Raw genomic sequence first — 17,709 nt, forward strand, 5'->3', positions numbered from 1 at the left:
AAACCAAAGATATAATAATTTAATTAATTATAATAGTAAAAGGACTCTGAAAAAGTGACGCATATGGAATCCAGAGAAGATAAAGCAATTCATTCATACAACAAATACTTACTGAGTAGCTACCACATGCCAAGAATAGTTCTAGGCAGTGGGGATACAATGGAGAACCAAATTCCCTGCCTTTATGAAACTTACATGTAGTGGAGAAGAAAGACAATAAATATGTACTTATAATGTAATAAGTGCTATGAAGACAAAGCAGCTGAGGGGATAGAGAGGGCCAGGAATACCATTTTAGGCAACTGTGTCCTGGTCTGAGCAAAAGGAGACACCTTTTGTAAGAAACCGTATGGATAGCTAACCATTCTCCTAGTAGAACTTCCCTCTGAGAGTGAAAGAATGGGAAGCGGAAGAGAGGGAAAGAGAATTCCAGTGCTGAGCCAGGACCATGAGAACAGTAGAACTGGGTAAGGATGAGAGTGAACAGGAACGGGAAAACATGCAGCTGGTATTGTCTGCCCTCGTCCAGTTCTCATCACCTAGGAAATTCATGACCCCACAGAGCAGATTGGGCTCCCTTTTGGAATCTCTCATGGTATCTTCGATTTTATTTTTAAAGTAATTATCCTAAATATATATACTTGTTTTCTAGTCACAAGTGTAATTAAATCTTCATCTGTGTGATGTCTTTCTCCCTGATAGACTGAATTCCATGAGGGAAAGTAGGTTATTCTGTTCATCTCTAAATCCTCTGGTCCAGAACAGTGCAGATTTTTAAGAAACATCAAACAAACAAACATTTTGCTCTCTGGGGGAAAAAGACAATAATATCAGGCCATTTTATTAGGAAATAACCAATTGTCATGTAAACAAGCTCCTCCCAATCCAGTTTTTGGGCAATATCTGTGGGCGGCACATGTATTTCTAAATGCTGGGTGTAATTATAACTGAATTCCATCTGCTTTGCATAAAATGTAATCTGGAATTATCTCTGACTTTATCCTCACACCACCTTACTGTACCCCTTATCTCAGAAAAATCAATAGCTGATGATAATTTTTCTAGATGGTTCATCGGGTTATCACTGTGAATAATCATTGTACTCAGTGATGTCTTCACGAATGACCGAGATAAACTAGAAAGCTTACCCAGCTTACTATGCTTTTGAGCTCTTAAATCTGCTTTAGATAGCTTTTCCATATCCTATCTTGTATGTGGTGTCACTTTTTGCTACTGTAAGTATATTTGCTTCAACAAGGTAGCCACTTCTTTTATAAACTGTTTCTAAATAGTAGTATGCTGGGAAACCAATTTCCTAAGGCAAAGTGTTATTTAAGCATAAACAGTGCTATTGTAGGCCTGAGGCAATCTGTCTCATTTAAGATATGAACTTGGGCTACATATGTGGTTCTAAATCTAAAGTTGACTTAGTATGAAAATAATGCACAGATGCCTGTCAAAAAGAAATGTCAGACTCTATGCTGTTAAGTCTCTGCAAAGGCTGCTAAATAATTCTAAAATTCAATTCTTGGGCTCAGCAGTTGACCATTTACCAGCTCTTATGTGAATTAGCAAGAAAGATGAAATATACATGACCTCAGTTGTACTGAGCAGTTGCAGGAACATTTTACAGAAGCTCAGAAGAAGTTATAATAAAGAAGCCAATCAATAAATCAATAGAACACTTTCCATCAGCTCAGCCAAAGGAAATTATTTTGATAAAGAACATTTTTAAGGAGACAAAGCAAACTTACGACAATATACTAGGTACTAGTAACCTTCATACTAATGGTACCATTTTTCAGCAAACTTAAAGCTCATTTTGTCTTTGGCTGCACCAGCACATACCTTTGAACAAGTGGCAAAGGAAGGAAATTGAGGGTAGAAGTCATGTCCAGTCCGCAGTCCAACATAATGGTGGTTGATTTGAATTTGAGCACATTGCATGGTAAGGTTGGGTGCCCTGACAGGCAATACTGAAAAAAATTAAATCACTTTGATCAGTAATCAATTACAGAAGAATCCTACAAAGTAAAGTGAATCAAATAACACTGACGATCTTCTCTCATAAGACCAGCGTGTTAAGTTCAGCTAACTTTCTATGTGGTTTCCGCTCTTTTACTGCTTGGGGACTACTTTCCCTAGCCGTTCAAAATACTCAAAAGTCTCAGATCACACCCATCTGTCTTTTCACAGGGTGCCAAGGCAAGCCCGGTTTTACATGGGCCACAGTTATTCAAAATAGAAGGTTTCAAGGCTATGGTTATTCATTCCGTTCTCACAAGGCACTGGTGAATTATCATTTTCCCCTTTGTATGTAAGTACTGTCTAAAGCTGTGGATGTCAATGAAACTCTAAGCTGGACACTCAAACTGTGCTCTAGGTTTGGTTTTCTCCCCTTGTAAATAAGTGACCTTCCTCAAAGAGGAACTGGTTAGAAATGTTAACTAACAAGCATGAGTAAAGGTTTATGCTCAGTCTTGTCAGAAGAAATGACTCAAAAGGACAAGTGACTTCCCTGATGTGCAGACACTAAGCAGGAGTATGGGAACCTACTTCCAGACAAGTAGGAATCTCTTGCCTGGGGCAGCAGAGCTCAGAAGTCAAAGGGGCACAAGCCACAATGGTGTCTTCAAAGGAGAGTGAACACAACACACTGACCCGAAACATTTCTCATGTTCTCCTCAATGTTGTGGCAGTGACAGATCTGCCACACTGAAAATATCTATATGGGACATGCTCTGCCACCTTTAATAATTCTATTGCTACTCCGAAGAAAAGAAATGGAAGACCCTTTCCCCAACTTTTAAAGCCCTCCCTTGAGCAACAGAGCCCAGAAAACAAAGGGAACAGTGTGCTGAATCCACTAGCAAGTCCATTCTCTCCTTTTTTTTTTACCCCTTGAGACGGAGTCTCACTCTGTTGCCTAGGCTGGAGTGCAGTGGTGTGATCTCAGCTCACTGCAACCTCCACCTCCCTGGTTCAAGCGATTCTCCTGCCTCAGCCTCCCAAGTAGCTGGGATTACAGGTGTCTGCCACCATGCCTGGCTGGTTGTTTTGTATTTTTAGTAGAGATGGGGTTTCACCATGTTGGCCAGGCTGGTCACAAACTCCTAACCTCAAGTGATCCGCCCGCCTCCTTGGCCTCCCAAAGTGCTGGGGTTATAGGCGTGAGCCATGGCGCCCGACCCTCTCCTGATTTAAGCACAAAGACAGCATGAGTGAGAGTGAAGCTCCATCAATGCCTAGCCCCATATGGCCTCAGTCACTTAGGCTAAGTCTTTCCAGGTATTTGTTGCTCTGTTGGTTCTGTCTTTGTAGTGGATGAATTTTCCACTTTTCTCCAGAGGATGTTACAGGAACTGATAATTTTTTGAAAACTGCATGTTCTAAAAATGGTAAGGCCAAGAGCCAAGAAGTTGTATTTTGCAAGCTGCTTCTTCATTCCAAGTTTATGTATGATGATTATATTTTACCAAACCAAAATTCACAACTCATGATCTGAAAAGATATAAGGCACTTACGATGAAAACAATACAAATTATTTAAAACTGCAATTGTCCTGAAGAAGTCTAGGATCCATGATTTTGGTAATTACACTTTACATAAGTTCCTTCTTTGATAGGTATCAGGATTACAGAAAATTTTTTCCTCCTAATTAAGACAGAGATATTCCTGTCCCCACCCTCCATCTGGTTCCCTATTGCTACTTGGTCTTTATCCCCATCTAAGAACTATTTGTTAAAGATAAACTATCTCAAAATGAACACAAAGCATCATGTTAAACTTGCTCCAAATATAGCAAATGTTCCAGGAAAAGCTTTCCTATATTTCTCCTTTCAAAAATAAGAAAAAATCAGATATTCAGAAAAGCATGGAAGAAAATAAAATGAAATGTGTGTAACAGTTATTTCTGAGTGGGATGATTATTGTCCGATTTTCTTCTTTCAGCTTTCTCCATTTTCCAAAAGTTCAGCAGTGAGCTTTTACTACATTTTTATAATCAGAAAAAAAATGTGATTAAAACAAAACAAATAATTTAGCCAGCCACATTGAATGACAAAATATTTTTTGTCTTCCTCCTTAATTCTAAATTATGGAGGATAAGGTACACCAGAAAACAGAAGAATATGTAAAATTTTTAAAAGCTGATGCTCAAAAGATTTCAGCAAAGAAAGTTCGCTGAAAGACTTTACTTTTGTTACTGTCCTTAAAGGCCAAAGGCCAAAGGCCAAAGGCCAAAGTGAGGAATGCTGTCTAATGGCTACCACCAGATGGAACATTTTCAGAGCACTGACGAAAGGTGCCAGGCCCCGAGCTCATTCGCCTTATTTGTATGGATGAGAAGGTTGAGCTCTACCCAGTTTCAGAAGCTTTTCTGGGAAGAGCTGAAGACACACAGCGAGGTCCCTCTGACTCCAAAGATCCCACTCATCCTTCCCAAACTGCACTGCTCACCGTGGGTCAACTGAGTGCACGGGAGCACAGAGTGGCTGCCTGAGGTTCACACACTTGTACAGGAGGCGCTTGCAAAGGGCCCAGACCCTGTGGCCTCCAGCGATGCTCTTTGTGCAATTCCAGTTTTCTTCCTCTGTCACCAAGCAGCATATCATCTACTGAGGGTTATGAGACTAAGGCACAAAACCAGTAAGTAATTATGGAAATAAAATTATCTACAATCACACCAATCTGATTATCATTTTTATATTCCATCTTTTTTCATATTTGTAAAAGCCATAATTTTAGTATTCATACTGCTGTGTGTGCTGCTTCAACTCTTGATGACTATGTTTTCCTCATGTTACATGACACTTAATTTTTATTGGCCTAAGTAAATATACCATGGTTTGTTTGGTCATGCATTCCCTTATTGTTGAACATTGAGGGTTGTTTCCTGTCACCCTACTATCACAAGCATGGCTGTGGTGATCACTTTAGTGCGTAAGTCTTTTTCCATACTGGACTATTTTTTTAAGATGATTCCCGGAAGTAGTACTAACTGGGTCAAAAAAGATGAGTATTTTACGGCTCTTTCAATCTGCCAAAATGCTTTCCAAAAAGGACTGTACTTATTTACAATGTCATTGGTAATATATCAGAAGATCTGTTTCACTGCTCAAACCCATGAGCATTATATTCACAACCATTTAGAATCTGTACTGAAATGCAGCTATCACCCTAGTAGTAGCCATGTAGAGGTAATTAAATGACCCTAACCAAGGAAAGTTAACTATTTGATAAGTGGCTTTAGTTCTGAGAGGCAGTTTGGTGCGATGATATGAAGTAGGGAGTTTGAAGTTAAGACTGCCTGGGCTCAAATCTTGGCTGCACTCAGGGTTAATGTGTGATTTTGGGAAAGTTACTCAACTTTGGACTGTAAAGGTGCAGTAATAGAACCTATCCTTGTAGCAGAGTTGCTGGGAGGACTAAATGAATGGATACACTGCCTGGTACACAGTAAGTGCTCTTAGTTACTATCAGTTATAAAATCATTAAGGGGCTGAAGAGGTCATTTAAGTTTGGATGGAGTAATTTATATTCTACAGCGGCATTCACTAACATCTTTACATGTGTATCCCCTAAGACTAGGTGAAGTGAATGAACAATTTTATAAATAGTTCCCATTTTGCTGGTATGCTCTTCAGGAAGATAGATCCACTAGTGAGTACAGAATAATCTTTATTTTTTTCTAGCTTAACAGGCCCATAGCAATGCTTTCATGTTTATTTTATTTCTACTTAATTAAAAAGCTACAAGTTTTTCTGTGATCACAATCTACAGTTGGCTCTCCATATCCATGGCTTCTGCATCCACGATTCAACCAACTACAAATGGAAAAATATCTGAAAAGATAAAACTACAAATAATAAAATATAACAATACAGCAAAAGTTATATAAATTTTAAAATGCAGCCTGGGCGTGGTAGCTCACTCCTGTAATCCCAGCACTTTGGGAGGCCAAGGCGGGAAGATCACCTGAGGTCAGGAGTTCAAGACCAGCCTGACCAATACGGTGAAACCTTGTCTCTACTAAAGATACAAAAATTAGCTGGGCATGGTGGCGAGTGCCTGTAATCCCAGCTACTTGTGAGGCTGAGGCTGAGGCAGGAGAATCACTTGAGCCCAGGAGGCAGAGGTTGCAGTGAGTTGAGATCACGCCACTGCACACCAGCCTGGGTGACAGAGCAAAACTCTGTCTCCAAAAACAAAAACAAAAACAAAAACAAACAAACAAAAAGCAATGTACTACTTGCACAGCAATTATATTGTATTAGACGTTATCTGCTGTGGGTATGGAGGGACTACTATACTATCTGTATTTCCCTGTGTGCCTTTTTTTCATAGAATAAGTAGGAAATGGTTTTGAAAGTTACATATGGGTAAGATAAACATTATTTATATTTTTTGAATAAAAATTTTATCAGTTATACTTAGTGTATATATTTCTCATTCTGTTATTTTCATTAAAAAGCTTTTATTATGGGCAGGCATGGCGGCTCATGCCTATAATCTCAGCACACTGGGAGGTCAAGGCAGGAGGATAACTTAAGGCCAAGAGTTCGAGGCGAGTCTGGACAACACAGTGAGACCCTGTCTGTACAAAAAATAAAAAAAATTAGCCAGGTGTGGTGGCACACAACAGATGCCAGAAGACAATTGGAGTAGTATCTTTGGGGTTTTAAGATAATTTGCTACCCCATAATTCCAACACCATCATTGTCGAGAAGTAAAATTAAGACATTTTCAGACCAATAGTAACTAAGAATTCACTATTTCAACACCATCACCGAAGGAGGTATATTCAAGATTATATTTCAGGAAGAAGGGAGTTGAACTCAGAAGAAATGGGATACAAGAAGGATTGGTGAGCAAATAAATTGGTTAAAATATTGTTAAATAATAAGCATTTTAAAAGTCAAATAATTCATTGACTCTAAAATATGATTAAAACATGTCTGTCTTTTATTTACATACCACTGAGAAAAACAGCAACAATGAGAAATCATAACACAGTGCTTTAATGATGGGACTGAACAGTGCATTATATTATTATACTAACTTCTTTTTTCTTTGACATTCCTTTCATCTAGTGTAAGAAATTTATCATTTGTCTTCATGTGCATGAGAACGAGATATGGAATCCTGTTGTACATATCTTGGTTATAAAACATCAAAGCTTCAACTTGGCCAGATGCGGTGGCTCACGCCTGTAATCCTAACATTTTGGGAGGCTGAGGCAGGTCGATCACTTGAGTGATTAGCCCAGCGTGGTGGTGCGCACCTGTAATCCCAGCTACTCAGGAGGCTGAGGCAGAAGAATAGCTTAAACTCAGGAGGCGGAGGTTGCAGTGAGCTGAGATTGCACCACTGTACTCCCTCCTCAGAGACACAGCGAGACACCGTCTCAAAAAAAAAAAAAAATCAAAGTTTCAACTTGTAGTCAGTTTTCATAGTAAAAAAATCTCAGAGAATCAGAAGAAAAAATAAAAAAAATCATAATAACTAAAACTTGAAAATCAAGAAATAACAGTATAATCATATTATTGAAAAATATAAAGGTAACTAGCAGAGTCAAAAAGGTTACCTCTTAAATTTGGGAACTGGGGACTGAGAGTTTTTACAGTTTGTAAAACTATTTGATTCATTTTTAACTGTGCAGATATAAAATTTTATTTAAAAAAAACCACATTAGACAATGATTCACCAAATTAAAAAAAGTGGATGTATCTATATGATTTATAAATAAACCTAGAAGCCTATTTAGAAATAGCCCAGCTACTTGGGAGGTTGAGGCAAGAGGACTGCTCACGCCCAGGAGTTGAAGGCTACAGTGTGCTGTGATCATGCCACCGCACTCCAGCCTGGGCAACAGAGCTAGACCCCATCTCTAAAAAAAAAAATAAGTAAAATTTTTAAAAACTTGGAAATAGATTTTAAGACAAAGATTATTACATAATCATAAACAGTTCACTGGTAATATATAATAACTGTGACACTTACGTACAAGGAACGTAGCCTCAAAATACATGAAGCAAAATTTGACAGAATTACAAAGATTTCTGGGGAGAAATCTGCTGCCAGTCTAGCTGGTGTTTTATGCTGCTATTAAAATATTCTCTTTGTTGTTGGTGCTCTGATTTTTCAAAAAGATGTGCACGGGTATGAGGTATAACTTACTTTCCTTTTGGTTTATGCTTCTAACACATAAGAACTCGTCTTTCACAACTGTGAAAAATACTGTCAGCCATGATCACTTTGAATACAGCCTCTCTCCATTTTTTCTAGTTTCTACTTCTGGAATGCCTATTAAATGCATGTGGTAATGTTTCATTTTACTCCCCCCTCCCTGTGACTAAACTATCATTTTTTTTTTTTTGCTATGTATAGTGCATTCTGGGTATTTTCTTCAGATTTATCTTACATTTGCTAATTCTTTCTTTAGTGGTGTCAAATCTGCTATTTAACCAATGGGTTAAATACTGAAATTTTCTTCCTAGTGACTATGTTTTTCAAATCTAGAAGTCCTCTTTCCTTATTGAAAACAGCATCTTATTCTTTTCAAAGGTTTGCATTCCTTCATACATGCCTTTAAATCACTTTCACATATTAAGAGTCTCCATGTTACACGATTTTCTGAAGTTCTTGGTAGTCTTATTATGACTACTCATCCTAACTCATGGTGGATTTCAGATCCTTTAACAGTTTGCATGGTGAGCTCATTTTTAGTAGGGCTTTGTGGGAATTCTGTGGGAGCTCTATGAGGAATGGGTTGGGGCTGGTCTGCAATAAATGTCACCATTTTGAGACCATTTTATGTTGATTTCTCAGCTTAAATATCTGTACTATAAGGGGAGCATACGCGTCAGACTCTCAACACTCTCAAAGCACTGGCCCAAGCTCCTTGCAGAGACGAGCTTCCTTACAGACCCCAGGAGCAAACAAATGAAATTTTCCTAGTACTCCTTTCACTGATGTATACAGTCCTTGGGAGTTTCTTGGTTATCAATCTTGAAATACGCATTTTGAATGTTACATTTATTACTAACAAGATTAAGTCATATTATGTTAAGGTTTCAGCAAATCTAATACTTTAAAAATCTGCTGGCCAGGCGTGGTGGCTCACGCCTGTAATCCCAGCACTTTGGGAGGCCGAGGCAGGCGGGTCATGAGGTCAGGAGATCGAGACCATCCCGGCAAACATGGTGAAATCTCATCTCTACTAAAAATACAAAAATTAGCCAGGCATGGTGGCGGGAGCCTGTAGTCCTGGCTACTCGGGAGGCTGAGGCAGGAGACTGGTGTGAACCCGGGAGGCGGAGCTTGCAGTGAGCCAAGATCGCGCCACTGCACTCCAGCCTGGGTGACAGAGCGAAACTGTCAAAAAAAAAAAAGAAAAGAAAAATAAAAAATCTGCTTTCCAGCCAGGCGTGGTGGCTTATGCCTGTAATCCTAGCACTTTGAGAGGCCGAGGTGGGTGGACTGCCTGAACTCAGGAGCTGGAGACCTGCCTGGGCAACATGGTGAAACCCCACCTCTACTAAAATACAAAAAATTAGGCTAGAAGCGGTGGCTCATGCCTGTAATCCCAGCACTTTGGGAGGCCAAGGCGGGTGGATCACTTGAGGTCAGGAATTCAAGACCAGCCTGACCAACATGGTAAAACTCTGTCTCAACTGAAAAAACAAAAATTAGCTGGGCGTCGTGGCATGTGCCTGTAATCCTAGCTACTTGGGAGGCTGAGGCAGGAGAATCGCTTGAACCCAGGAGGCAGAGGTTGCAGTGAATGGAGATCGTGCCACTGGACTCCAGCCTAGGTGATAGAGTAAGACTCCGTCTACAAAAAAAAATTAGCCAGGTGTGGTGGCGTGTGCCTTAATCCCAGCTACTTGGGAGGCTGAGACAGGAGAATCACTTGAACCTGGGAGGCGCAGGTTGCAGTGAGCTGAGATTAAAATAAAAAAAAAAAGGCTATACAAACAAAATGACAGCCAGCCAACTTAATCTCACAAAAATCTTTAAAAGCAGTATGAAATACTGTGAACTTCCTAAAAAAAATTTGGCAAATTAGTAAATTTGGCAATTTGGTAATACGACAAATTGAATTTTAGTGAACTGACTTTGGGTAACAAGTCTGTTTTTTTTTTTTTTTTTTGCAAAAAGAACCATAGACTAAAACATCATCTATGTTCTTTTCTCTAGTCTTGTTTAAAGTAATTAAAATATGCATAGTTATTATGCTATGGTGTTTATTAGGTATCGGGTACTCTGTAAGAACTTTATATTTTAACTCTTATAATCCTCCCAAGAATGCCATGAGGTAGGAATCATTTTCTCATTTTACAGATGAAAAAAATGAGGCATAGGAAGTATAAAACTTTCACACGATCCCAAAGTTCTAAGAAAATGTGCCAGGACTTGAACCTGGACAGTGAGCTCCGGAATCAGTACAGTTAGCCAACACAGCATACACACCGTGTTACACAGTATGAAAGGCATTGTCAGAGACCTAAAGACATATTATTTTTTGCAGAGGTGGTATAATCTAAAAGGCCTTATTTTGAATTGGTAAGAATGCAGATGAGTTTATAATCTGGTTCTGAACAAAGAGGATTAGTTAGCTGACTGATGCAATAAAGGTCCCAAGTAAATTAAATTATTAAATTGCCCTGCAATCCATCATAAGCAGTAATTTTCTTTTGTTGGTTTTCCTTTCCATTCAAAAACAGTGAGAAGATTCTCTTACTGTAAAGTAGTTCTGCTGTTGAAACTGACTTTAATTATCTGTACTGTAACCTATAACTTCTAGGCTGAACTGATGCCAATAGCTCTTTACTCTCGCTTGAGAGAACTGCACAGTCATAAAGAAACTGTTTTTTTAAAAATAGGCAATAGTGTTAATGAAGTAAGTTGTAAATGACATCACCAACTTTTTCCGTTTTCTATTTAACCAACCCATTCATCACATCATCCAATATCTCATTTGACATCAGCATAAAGTACTAGTTCTAACTTTGCTGATACATTGATGTTAGCCTGAATGAATCCCTAAATTCTATGGGTCTCAAATATCTTCATCTGACAAATGAGGAGATTTAACTAGATTATTTTAAGCTTTCTTCTAACACAAAAATGTTGTTTCTCATTATTCCACCATTTCACTGGGTCAGTCAAAACTCCTCTTTTATATAACCTGTCACCAACACGTTTGTGACATTGTGCTCTTTATAATTGACTTTCTGGGCTGGATGCGGTGCCTCATGGCTGTAATCCCAGCACTTTGGGAGGCCGAGGCGGATCACCTCAGGCCAGGAGTTCAAGACCAGCCTGGCCAACATGGCGAAACCCCGTCTCTACTAAAAATAGAAAAATTCGCTGGGCGTGGTGGCACGTACCTTTAATCCCAGCTACTTGGGAGGCTGAGGCAGGAGAATAGCTTGAGGAGGCACAGGTTGCAGTGAGCAGAGATCACACCATTGCACTCCATCCTGGGCTACAGAATGAGACTTCTGTCTCAAAAAAAAAAAAAAATTGACTTTCTGAAAATGTAAAAAACTATACAATGCACAAGCTGGAACTAATTTCATCATCATCTAAATGCTTCCTTTAAAAAATATATTTTATTATTTTCTTTCAAAAAGTTTAAAATAGAGATGGGGTTTTGCCATGTTGCCCAGGCTGGTGTCGAACTTCCGGGCTCCAGCGAGTGATCTGCCAGCCTTGGCCTCCCAAAGTGCTGGGATTACAGGTCTGAGCCACCATGCCCAGCCTAAATGTTTCTTTTAGAAACAAGGAACCCTGTTCTTCCAGAGCTTGTAAACTTTTCTCTTCTCCAACACATCCAAGCATAAACATTCGCTGCCATCAGTAAATGCAGCTCACTAGGAGACACTCCACGGCCTAACAGGGCATACAAGGTTCCCAGAGGGGCTGGGAGCATCCCTACCTTATATTACCCCATTCTGAGATGCTGGCTTCCACTGAGCCAAATTTGCCTAATTTGGAGGCAAATTACCCCTGCTAGGAATTTTGGGCCAGGCCCTCCAACAATCAGAGTTCTATAAATACATTTCAATTTTATTTGGTAATCTTTCACTTTCTTCCACTTTGTGTCTTGATTCCATCTCGCAGGAGAGCTGTTAAATGTGCCAATCATACTCACTGTCAAACTGACTACACAGCTGGATAAAAGAGAAGGATAATTTTCCACTTGTGCAGAAAATCTGTAGCATGCATGGTGAACACAGAAAAGCCACTTTCTGGTTGAAGAGTGGCTAGATATCACACACAGCTGAGTAACTGCCACTTAGGGCTGCTCCCTCACACTCATCCTGTCCTCTACTTGGCTTTCCATGAAAATGAGACAAGCAGCAGAGGGTGGTCATAAAAAGCAAAATTTCCCCAACAGAAGCGTAGGAAGGGTGGAAATGTTGATAGTAAACCATTAAGGGCGAGGGAAGGAAAACAGGTAGGGGCTGCCTTCGGAACCAACATTTTTGGCTATCTGGAACCAGCACTTAATACACGTTAAGAAGTAATTATAGTTGATGAAAAAAAGTTCATGGAACTATATATGTGACTGTTTGTTACATATATATATGTATGTATAAAAGACTGTAAGCACACACACCAAACTGATTGAAGCGGTTACCACAGGGGCGAGTGGTTGATCATACTGGAACTCTCACTTTCTACTTAGATACTTCTGTATCCTTGACTACTACTTCTTTTAAACATTAACCAGTTTTTTTTTTTTTTTAGAATCAGAAAAAAGCTTTTTTTCTCTTTTTTTTTTTTGAATAAAGAGTCACTACCAGAGAAGTTTCTATTGGCAACAAAGTTTTTAAGGACAATATAATTTATACAAATTGCTGAAAATGTGCAACAATGACAACTTGCAAGAAAGAAAAATGGTTAACGAAATGGTAAAACTTGTAAATGGCTAGAGGATCAGCATCAAGAAGGGAGACTTATTAGTGTATGTCGGTTCAAGAGTAAGCTAAGAATTTATTCTAGCATGTTAGAAATATGCTTTCTTTTCTCTCTTCAAACCACATATAAATGCAATGGTTCAAGTTTCAAGGTTTAGAAAAATCTGGACATCAAAATCAATCATAAAGCATAGAGCAGAAATACTAGGGAGTTCCTGGTCACAATTGTGAAGACAATCAGGAAGGGGTTCCCTAACTCAACAGACTTTCAATGCAGACAAAAGTGTTTTATATTTAGGAGGAAGATGCCTGGTATAATACGTTTCAGCAAGGAGGAGAGCATGCCTAGTTTCAATCTTTGAACAAATATGCTTCTGTGTGGATCAAGAGTTGGGGGTGGGGAGAAGTTTACACCCCTTTAGTCACTTCAGATTTTCAAAGAAACGGATTTCCAAACAACTTTTGATAAATTAAGTTTTTAAAGACAGCGAACATTTATTAATCACTTACTTCATGCTGGGTTATTCACATGCATTTATGTAGGCACAAAAACCAGGCTGACTGGCTAAGTACTAGGGCTGAGAAAAGGCTTTTCAATGGAAAAACTTCTTACTAGTCACACCAGTAGTAAGTTAGGAGTCAGCAAAGGAAAGAGCTTCCGTTTGCCTCTACCATTTGGTAGAGACTTTGGGAGAGAACGGAAGCAGTAGCTTCTTCACTAATGTATGCTGATCCTACAGATTAGGCAGAAGGGAGAGACATACTTACTGGAGGAACTAGTTAAATTTTGATTTTCAGTTTACCTTGGTCCATGATAAAATACTTCTTTGAAAATCTTTATTATGGAATCTGAGCAAGGAATTTCTAAAATTTTAGGGAAATATTTAATATAATTTTGGGGTAGGAGATAACTTTTTTTTTGAGACAGGGTCTCACTCTATTGCCCAGGCTGCAGTGCAGTGATGTGATTATGGCTCACCGCAGCCTCAACCTTCTGGGCTCAAGCAATCCTCCCACGTCAGCCTCCTAAGTAGCTGGGACTACAGATGCAAGCCATTATACCTGGCAAATTTTTGTATTTTTTTGTAGAGATGAAGCCTCACTATGTTGCCCAGACTGGTCCTGAACTCCTGGGCTCAAGCAATCTGCTCACCTCGGCCTTCCAAAATGCTGGGATTACAGGTGTGAGCCATCATGCCTGACCCAGGAAAGAACTTTTAAGGCATGATCCTAAAGCCATGATCCTGGGAGAAAATACTGATAGACTAGATTACTTATACTAAGGACTTTTCTATGAGAAAAACTACTTTGAATAAGGTAAAAGATTATCTGGGAAAATAATATTTATAAAACCAAGACATAAAATTGATATCCTTAATATATAAAGAGCTCTAAGAAATGAGTAAGATTCCAACAGAAAAATGTGCAAAAAGCACAGTTAATTCATGAAATACAAATGAGTGAAAAAACACATGTAAAGATGTAACAGAAATGCAAAACAGAAACCCAGAAGAAATAAAAGTGTAATTTAAAACTATACTGAGATAAAATGCCCAGTCCATACATTGGCAAAGAAGCCAAAGATGAGGTTGTGGGGAAATGGAAACTCTCATTTACTCTATGGGTAAAAACTAAAGCAGTCCTGAAAAGCAATATTGCATCAGAGTTTAAAATGTGCATGTATAGTCTTTGAACAAGAAATTCCACTTAGGAATTTACAATAAACAAATACAGTAACTAGATGGGTGCAAACAATCTAAACAGTATATTTTCATCAGCACTGTGTGGGACAGTAGGGAATAAAAACCAAAATGTTCAACAGTAGAATATGTCCACACAATTTTATACTATAAACATACTCAAAATGAACTACATAATGTTCCAAATGAAAAAGCTTATGAGCATTGTCTCTCATTATCTATATGTCTCTTCTCCTTTTAAATTAGAATCCATGTCTTAGCTGTAATTATGGCCACCTGGAATAAAAACTATTTGCTAGACTTGACTGCAACTAGATGTAGCCATGTAAGAAAATGCTAGTCAGGAAGGTATAAATAGAAGTAGTGTACACAACTTTCTCAAAGTGTCAAAGGGAGAGGACATGGCTTTCTTTGTCCCTTCCTCCTTCCTACTGACTAGAATAGGGATATGATGGCCTGAGCTGGTAGTCATATTGGATCACAAAGAGGAAGTCATGGATTACAGATGGTGGAGCTACAAGCTATCAGGAGAGCCTGGACCTGCCACACCAGCCCTGGACTATTTAACTCAGCACATCATTTACACAACAGAGATGTAAACATTTATCCTGTTTAAGCCACCATTACTTCAGGCTTTCTGTCACTCAGAGCTGAATCTAATCCTAACTGGTGTACAGTTTTAGGGTGACTCACACAGAAGGTATCATGCACACACCCATCCTAGCAGGTATACCATAATGACTGATTATTTGAGGTGGTGAGATTACAGGTGATTTTTTTTTTCTTTATGCCTCTCAGGACTCTGAAGTATATTCTAAAAATTTTTTCTTACAGTAATACGTATTGATTCTGTAACAGTTATTTTTATTTTGAGAAAAGTTTTCTAAAAATGTGTTAAAAAAATAGAAGCTTTCTTTTACTTAGTTCCTTGAAAGAACTCTCATTAGTTTAGTCAGATTGATTTCTTTTGAAAAACAACTATATTGCCTGACAGTTTACCACTGAATCTCAGCAGCCTGCCAGGCACACAAATAGGTTTTACTAGGCTGAATTTCTTAAGGTTTCCTGAAGAACCCCACATAAAGATGGTAATTTATCTTTATGGATAGATTTTCCATAATGGATTTATGGATGAATTTATGGATGAAAGGCAGTTTGCCAGTCCTCTACCAAGTTGCTATTTGCAGACAGGTGACATATTCAACAATTTCACCCTTTAAAACTTTCAGGTCAACATAATGTTGAATTAAAGAAGCCAGACACAAATGAGACATAAGGTATAGTTCCATTTAAATGAAGTTCAAGAATAGGCAAATGTGAGACACAGTGATGTAAGTCAGAATAGTGATTAACTGGAGGGAAAATTATTGACTGGGAAGGAAACAAAGTTGGTGGAAGTGTTCTATATCTTAATTTTGATCATGAATACATGGATGCATATATAGGTAAAAATTCATCAAGCTGTATGTATGCTTGAAGCTTATGCTAGTTGAACTGAATGAAAAGTATACCTAAAACCAAACACGCACCCTGAGGACTGCAACATACTTTCTAGTAATTTGTCTATACTCAACATGTCGATGTGACTGAGAATACGTATTTATCAGTTCTGGAAGAAGAGGATCCCCCCTTCCCACTATCTCTTCCTTAACAGAGATGAAAGTCAAGGAATTCTTTAAGGTTTCTCTTCCCTCCCTTATTCATATCTGGACATTCTTCTCATACTATATCATCAACTGGTCCCACTGATTGTTGGGATGCCTTTTGCCCTCTGGTGTATTTGTGGATTCTGTTACTGCTTCCGAGGTCTTCTGCAAAGTGCTAAAAAATATCTTTTCTCCTATGTAGGTAATTCTGACTTGGAATTTGCTTTGATGCATTTGCTAAGCTCCCTAATTCTTCTTGTTTTGATTATATGTCACTTTCCTAAATATTTTCTGTAACTGCAATGAAGTCATACTTTCTGATTTCACATTCCAGTTTTTCTTAATTGTGTAAAATAAAGCTCTTTTAACTCCTTGGTCCCAGATTTCCAAAGGGAAAAAATTAAAGGCTCTACATGTTTAAAAATTCATATTTAAACTGTTTTTTTTTTTTTTTTTTTTTTGAGACAGTCTCGCTCTGTCACCCAAGCTGGAGTGCAGTGGCGCGACCTCGGCTCACTGCAAGCTCCTCTTCCCAGGTTCACGCCATTCTCCTACCTCAGCCTCCCGAGTAGCTGAGACTACAGGCACCTGCCACCATGCCCGGCTAATTTTTTGTATTTTTTTTTAGTAGAGACGGGGTTTCACTGTGTTAGCCAGGATGGTCTCGATCTCCTGACCTCGTGACCTGCCTGCCTCAGCTTCCCAAAGTGCTAGGATTACAGGCATGAGCCACTGCACCCGGCCACTTTAAACTCTTAAACTTCCTTGAAACTTTTCCTGGAAAACAGAGAACCCCCATAATTCTTATTCTTTACTGTCTAAACCACTAAGTCTTGTAGTAAAACCCACCATGCTTTTGCTTCAATTTGCCTAACTTTCCCTTCTAAGACATTTATTAGGTCTGCCCCTGCCCCACTTATAGTGATCTGTTGTTCCAATCAAATACACAAATCTTTCAGATGTTAATAACATTATAATGAAACTAATTTCATGAGTAGCTGTATTAGTCTGTTTTCACACTGCTGATAAAGACATACCTGAGATTGGGCAGTTTACAAAAGAGTACTTACAGTTCCACGTGGCTGGGAAGGTCTCACAATCATTACATAAGGCAAGGAGGAGCAAGTCACATCTTACATGGATGTCAGCAGGCAAAGAGAGAGCTTGTGCAGGGAGACTCCCTTTTTTTAAAACCATCAGATCTTGTGAGACACATTCGCTATCATGAGAACAGCTCAGGAAAGACCCGCCCCCATGATTCAACCATCTCCCACCAATCCCTCCCACAACACGTGGGGATTATGGGAGCTACAAGATGAGATTTGCGTGGAGAACACAGATCCAACCATATCAGTAGTTGATATTCTGAACTATCCAAATAGGAGGATGTCTTGGGGGAAATGTATCCATTTTTGTACACACTGCTACAGAGCA

General features: G+C 38.9%; 1 protein-coding gene across 3 annotated transcripts in view; it reads right to left on the reverse strand.

Annotated features, from left to right (window-relative positions):
* Window positions 1-17,709, reverse strand: part of INTS9 (integrator complex subunit 9) — a 123,397-nt gene that overhangs the window by 92,924 nt on the left and 12,764 nt on the right. For 2 of the 3 annotated variants that reach the window (XM_003830775.5, XM_063606693.1), the window contains exon 2: window positions 1,849-1,976. In XM_003830775.5, coding sequence (XP_003830823.1) covers window positions 1,849-1,976 — 128 coding nt within the window. Of the gene's footprint in view, window positions 1-1,848; window positions 1,977-4,458; window positions 4,632-17,709 lie in introns of all 3 variants that reach the window. The other variant, XM_008956211.6, reaches the window with a different exon arrangement.

The sequence above is a fragment of the Pan paniscus genome, chromosome 7 (assembly GCF_029289425.2).
Source record: "Pan paniscus chromosome 7, NHGRI_mPanPan1-v2.0_pri, whole genome shotgun sequence".
NCBI classification, from domain to species: Eukaryota; Metazoa; Chordata; class Mammalia; order Primates; family Hominidae; genus Pan; species Pan paniscus.